The 7,276-nt window shown below is 43.6% G+C and overlaps 1 protein-coding gene across 1 annotated transcript in view; it reads left to right on the forward strand.

The window, feature by feature from the left end:
• Nucleotides 1-5,854: 5,854 nt before the first annotated feature.
• Nucleotides 5,855-7,276, forward strand: part of LOC138948463 (uncharacterized) — an 86,246-nt gene continuing 84,824 nt past the window's right edge. The window contains exon 1 of the mRNA XM_070320017.1: nt 5,855-5,922. Coding sequence (XP_070176118.1) covers nt 5,902-5,922 — 21 coding nt within the window. The 5' untranslated portion in view covers nt 5,855-5,901. The remainder of the gene's footprint in view (nt 5,923-7,276) is intronic.

Below are 7,276 nucleotides of genomic sequence, written 5' to 3' on the forward strand. Positions count from 1 at the left end.
AAGGTACAAAATACACTTTTTTTCTCTGTTCTCTTTAACAAGATATTCAGATTTGTTTTTCTTCTTTATTTTAGTTTGAGACGAGAAGTTGTACATGCATTCTATTTCCTGTTCCTTTGTCAACTGGGGCAACATTCAATCACTGTTATAGCCTGGTTGTAAGCTGTAACAGTATAAATTCACTGCTTTTTAAATGTCTGCAAAAAGCAAATGTCACCGTTTTGTTGCATGCCATTGAAAAGGAATAAAAACTACCAAACGTTATTTTGCAAAACATGCTTATTGTTATGATTTGACTGATTGTGTTTGTATGTGGATGTGTGATCACAGGATTGCAGATTGCATGGACATAATCGCCACAGGGAAAATCATTCAAATCCTTACTCCGAAAGTTAACAAAAAGCTATTATTGTCTCAAGAAGAGAAATTGTTTCTACAACTGAACACACAGACTGTAAAATGCATGTGTATACAAAAGCAATTATGCTAAACAAGCCCATCATTAAATGAATGGAAGTCAAAGTAAATAAAATAAAATGCAATTTCAAATGTGAAGGTATCTTAAAATGTCGATGAACAAACGCAAGGGAACTGAGCGCCATCATAAAAATACCTTTCATTACAAGAAGGAAAAAAAAAACGTAACTGACAGACTGATTCTAATATAGGTCCCTGATAACACTTATAGTATCCACCACCTTCAAATATGATAATTAAACTTCATTTTAAAAAGCTTCATGATTATGCACTGCAAAGTAAGCTACACGTTTTGTTTAGCTGTTTCGTACACATAAAAAAAGACTTTGTGATTCTTTGGTCTAAGTGCCAATAGAAGGTTTTGAAAGGAGCAAGTTAAAATGTAAAGGCACACTACCTTATATCATATATATACAATATCACACTACCACGGAAAGTCAATACAATGCATACCCAGGTCAAAACAACGTTCACACACGAGTGTGTATCGTGTGTATCATCTTTGTCAACACAATGCAGGCGGTGTTTCAGTTTATTGAAATACTGAGTGTATGTGAGTGTAATTATGCACATTCACTTTTGGCCAATTTAAATGAGCTTGATGTGGAATTTTGTTATCTATTGGTCAAACGGTCATTTCAACCGGCACTGTCAAAACAACGATGGAACTGGCCAATAGTCACAATAACGAGGGGAAAACATGTATACCCCGGTCAAAACAACGTTCACACACGAGTGTGTATCATCTTTGTCAACACAATGCAGGCGGTGTTTCAGTTTATTGAAATACTGAGTGTATGTGAGTGTAATTATGCACATTCACTTTTGGCCAATTTAAATGAGCTTGATGTGGAATTTTGTTATCTATTGGTCAAACGGTCATTTCAACCGGCACTGTCAAAACAACGATGGAACTGGCCAATAGTCACAATAACGAGGGGAAAACATGTATACCCCGGTCAAAACAACGTTCACACACAAGTGTGTATCGTGTGTATCATCTTTGTCAACACAATGCAGGCGGTGTTTCAGTTTATTGAAATATTGAGTGTATGTGAGTGTAATTATGCACATTCACTTTTGGCCAATTTAAATAAGCTTGATGTGGAATTTCTTATCTATTGGTCAAACGGTCACTTCAGCAGGCACTGTCAAAACAACGATGGGACCGGCCAATGGTCACAATAACGAGGGGAAAACATGTATACCCCGGTCAAAACAACGTTCACACACAAGTGTGTATCGTGTGTATCATCTTTGTCAACACAATGCAGGCGGTGTTTCAGTTTATTGAAATATTGAGTGTATGTGAGTGTAATTATGCACATTCACTTTTGGCCAATTTAAATAAGCTTGATGTGGAATTTCTTATCTATTGGTCAAACGGTCACTTCAGCAGGCACTGTCAAAACAACGATGGGGCCGGCCAATGGTCACAATAACGAGGGGAAAACAAGTATGTGTGTGTGTGTGTGTATGTGTCAAAGGATGCCCTCAGCGTTCCAAAAAAGCCTTCACAGATCTGTGGTAGTAATCCCCATGATCGTGTGCGCATGAAGGTATTGAATGTTTAAAACCCTAGACAAATATGTGGCTTACAGTTGAAGATAGTTTACACAGAAAGGAATGAATGATCGTTGACTAATTCTGCACCAAGATTGCCTTTATTACACGTGGAATCCAGGGCGTATCTGTTGAACTGGAAGTGAGGAATGCAGTATCTTTAAGGGTTCGTACAGTGCCAGAGCGAAATGGGTTTAGGTTGTAAATGTGGTTTCCCTGAACTTCTATTGCTGTCTACCATCTTCGTTCACGATTCTCTGGAAGTTTTAATCGCTTGAAAATTGTGTATCAGACCGTAAAGCCTCACTAAATTGCTCTGTCTCTGTGTGTGAGCTTCTCTCTGTGTCTCTCTCTCACTCTCTCTATCAGTCTGTCTCTGTAACTGTGTGTGTATGTGCCTCTCTCTCTCTCTCTCTCTCTCTCTCTCTCTCTCTCTCTCTCTCTCTCTCTCTCTCTCTCTCTCTCTCTCTCTCTCTCTCTCTCTCTCTCTCTCTCTCTCTCTCTCTCTCTCTCTCTCTCTCTTTTATTTGTATCTGTATATACAGTTATAATGTATTAAGTTTGATGTGATAGTTCTTTGTTTATATTGTTTTCTGTTCTTGTTGACCCTATATTAGGGCGAGGGCTGGATGTAAAAAAGCAATATTCTTGCTTTTCTATTACCCTCGATAATAAAGATTTTGTCTTGTCTTGTCTAATGTCTCTCTCTCTCTCTCTCTCTCTCTCTCTCTCTCTCTCTCTCTCTCTCTCTCTCTCTCTCTCTCTCTCTCTCTCTCTCTCTCTTTGTGACAAAAAGGAACTGTAGTCTGAAACAGAAACTCACAAATACAATTGCAAATACTTGGGAGTGGTTCAGGCGACTCTTTTCGAAGAAGGTGAAGTCTTTAAAAAAAAAATAAAAAGAGATAAAGTCAAAACAATTAAGTCCAGGAATAACACAAACAAATTGTGTTCCTTGCTTTGCTGTTTGAACGGGCGTATTTTTCTCGTAGAGTCTTCCCAAACGCAAGTCCGTACTCACACACACACACACACACACACACACACACACACACTTTATTAACCAAAAGAGCAACGATTTACAAATACAAACGATGTTAAAACCTTACTCACTAAAGTTGTACAGAAGTTATAACTCAGTCACACTCTCTGTAACGCGTTGAACTCAAAGAGACAACAGAAACACGCACCATTGTATCAAACCCGTAGTTGATCACAGAGATAAAACTGTCCACCCGCGTCCTTGACCCCTTGATTTCACCTGACCCCTAGTCAATGGACATCCGCACAAACTGTTGATTAATTCACTTCAATTGTAACACCCGATAGCGAAACTCACAGACGCACGCACGCACGCACGCACGCACACACACACACACACACACACACACACACACACACACACACACACACACACACACACACACACACACACACACACACAACGGGAAAAAACATTAGTGTGGGTGGGAGTTTAAGCCCATCAAAGGAGAAAAAGAAGAAGTACACGAGAAGACGCTATCTTTATCACATGGCTATAAGTCTATCTGTGACCTCGATATCTCTGAGACACTCCTCAATGGTATCTCGTGTGATACTTTTCATGTATTCACGGGACATAGTGTCATTGGCCCAAATACTCTGGTTAAACAGACACTAACGCAATCACTTTGAATCCAGTAACTCAAGGAAAATGGGACCCTTATGTCTCTCGATAACGATCAGCTGCCGATTAGGTACGTAACATATTGTCATTGGCCTGGTTAAACAGACACTCACTCAATTACTATTTCAACGGAAAATTGGACTCTTATACACAGTGGCACCGGTCCTGACGACTACCTCTTGATAACGACCTCCTCTCGATAACGACCACCTGCCCATTACGACCACCCAAAGAGATGATGATCCACTACGAGTTTTTTCTTTTCTTCGTTATTATTCACCTTTTCCTGCGTGAATATACTCACTCGCGAAATGCATGGTATGAATTTGCCGCCACAGCAATGACAAGACCTCGGTCGTTCTGCCAGCAGTGCAGGTGGCTGACCACGCCTAGGGTACACACATCGGGGTAGCGCCAATGCTGATCCTGCAAGCTTTCCATTTAGAGGAAGCAGGGCTACCCATAGAGCGCGTCCCTGCGTCCTACACGCACTAGAAGCCGAAATCACGTACTAGAAATTCATGGAGGGGGTCCCGGGACGCACTAAACCTACAAAGAGCGGGTCCCGGGACGCACTAAACCTACAAAGAGCGGGTCCCGGGACGCACTAAACCTACAAAGAGCGGGTCCCGGGACGCACTAAACCTACAAAGAGCGGGTCCCGGGACGCACTAAACCTACAAAGAGCGGGTCCCGGGACGCATTAAACCTACAAAGAGCGGGTCCCGGGACGCACTAAACCTATAAAGAGCGGGTCCCGGGACGCACTAAACCTATAAAGAGCGGGTCCCGGGACACACTAAACCTACAAAGAGCGGGTCCCGGGACGCACTAAACCTACAAAGAGCGGGTCCCGGGACGCACTAAACCTACAAAGAGCGGGTCCCGGGACGCACTAAACCTACAAAGAGCGGGTCCCGGGACGCACTAAACCTACAAAGAGCGGGTCCCGGGACGCACTAAACCTACAAAGAGCGGGTCCCGGGACGCACTAAACCTACAAAGAGCGGGTCCCGGGACGCACTAAACCTACAAAGAGCGGGTCCCGGGACGCACTCAATTTCCTCTGTCGTGCGTCTCGTTTACTTTTTTCAGACTTTAGTCGTCAGCCAAGTCAAAGGGCAAACACAATTATCCCATTTTCACGCGGGAACAAAGTGTTCGTGTGTGTTGCATTTGACTTAGTATAGTTTTGTTTGTTTGTTTGTTTGCTTAACGCCCAGCCGACCACGAAGGGACATATCAGGGCGGTGCTGCTTTGACATATAACGTGCGCCACACACAAGACAGAAGTCGCAGCACAGGCTTCATGTCTCACCCAGTCACATTATTCTGACACCGGACCAACCAGTCCTAGCACTAACCCCATAATGCCAGATGCCAGGCGGAGCAGCCACTAGATTGCCAATTTTAAAGTCTTAGGTATGACCCGGCCGGGGTTCGAACCCACGACCTTCCGATCACGGGGCGGATGCCTTACCATTAGGCCAACCGTGGCGGTCTTAGTATAGTTGAAGTGTCCTCCTTTAATATTCCGGAAATAAAACAACTTAAAAAAACAGTTCATATCACATTATTCGCGATCACAATGCCTTATATGTAAATAGGGAGTTTGGGGACCCGGGACTCTTGGGACCCTCTGAAACTCTGCTAAGGGGGTCCATGGACCCTCTAAACATTAAGAGTGGGGGTACCAGCACCCTCTAGGACGGGCGTTCGTGGGGAGCCCTGGGAAGCGACCCGAATTTCATAGCAATGTCGTAAAGGAGTAATGACAATGAGAATTGAAACAGTCCACTGGCTAGTGTCTCTTTAAAGGTTACTTTAAGCATTGTCCGATAATGAGGCGGGTGACAAACAAATGTGACCCTCCACCACGGAATGAGTCGCATGTCACCTCGCGCGGTTCTGCGCCAGGCTTAATATAAGTCCCGGGGATGTCTGGTAACAGTGTGAGGGTCACCTTAGTCACAGGCTTATAACTCAAACAGTTTTCGCTCTTTTCTAAAACGGTTTTCACTACTGGATAGAGCATAAAAAACTCTTTAGGAATATGTAAAAATATTAAATCATGCGAAGGTGACATGCGACTCATTCCGTGGTGGAGGGTCACAAATGATGATACACACTGCAAATGTTTTGAAAGGTGTGTTTGAGTGTCCCGTTCGTCACTTGTGTGAGGTGTGCCGCCTTGGATGCTTCTTTGTGGAGAGAAGGTAACTATGTTAATAGTTGCTGAGACAGAATGAGTGAGAAAGAGAGAGAGAGAGAGAGAGAGAGAGAGAGAGAGAGAGAGAGAGAGAGAGAGAGAGAGAAAGAGGTAGAGAGAGAGAGAGTGTGTGTGTGTGTGTTTGTGTGTGTCTGTGTGTCTGTGTGTGTCTATGTGTCTATGTGTCTCTGTGTCTCTGTGTGTACGTGTATGCGTGTGTGTGTATGTGTGTGTGTGTGTGTGTGTGTGTGTGTGTGTGTGTGTGTGTGTGTGTGTGTGTATGTGTGTGTGTGCGTGTGTGCGCGTGTGCTTGTGTGCCTGTGTACGTGTATACGTGTGTGTGTCTGTGTGTGTTGGTGCGTGCGTGCTTGCGTCCATGCGTGCGTACGTGTGTGTGTGCGCGTATTTGCTTGTATACGTGGGTACGTGGTGCGTGCGAGCTGGAGCGTGCGTGCCTGTGAGCATGCGCGTGTATATGTGACCCTCCACCACGAAATGAGTCGCATGTCACCTCGCGCGGTTCTACGCAAGGCTTAATATAAGTCCGGGGAGTGTCTTGTAACAGTGTGAGGGTCACCTTTGTCACAGGCTTATAACTCAAACAGTTTTGGCTCTTTTCTAAAACGGTTTTCACCACTGGATAGAGCATAAAAAACTCTTTAAAAAAAAGTAACATATGAAAATCATGCAAAGGTGACCAGCGACTCATTCTGTGGGGGAGGGTCACATATATGAGTGTTCAATCAATCAATATGAGGCTTATATCGCGCGTATTCCGTGGGTACAGTTCTAAGCGCAGGGATTTTTTTTGATTTTTTTTAATGCAATTTATATCGCGCACATATTCAAGGCGCAGGGATTTATTTATGCCGTGTGAGATGGAATTTTTTTTTACACAATACATCAAGCATTCACATCGGCCAGTTGAGAGAGAGAGAGAGAGATGGGGGAGAGAGAGAGAGAAGAGACAGAGACAGAGAGAGACAGACAGAGAGAGACAGAGACACAGAGAGAGAGACCGAGAGAGCAAGAGACAAAGATAATACGCGATTGGGGTCCTGATTTGGCCTATTATGGTCCGCTGGACCCGAAAAGCAACAGCTAACTAACTAAATACGCGATTGAGTTCGTTGCCTGCTAGTCCACTTTCCTGCTTACATGGTTACTCGTCTGCTTACTCGCTAATAATGTACGCTAAGAAATGTGATCCAAAGAATGGTATAGTACTTCACAAACAGAACACTTCAAACACAGCGTCATACAAAACGTGACCCATAAACGTATCTATCTAACCGCTTTATCATCAGACTGATATTTCATGAGTACAACTTCCACAGAACACTCCTTAATAACAGTTAGAC

This window comes from Littorina saxatilis, linkage group LG15, assembly GCF_037325665.1.
Source record: "Littorina saxatilis isolate snail1 linkage group LG15, US_GU_Lsax_2.0, whole genome shotgun sequence".
Classification (NCBI taxonomy): Eukaryota; Metazoa; Mollusca; class Gastropoda; order Littorinimorpha; family Littorinidae; genus Littorina; species Littorina saxatilis.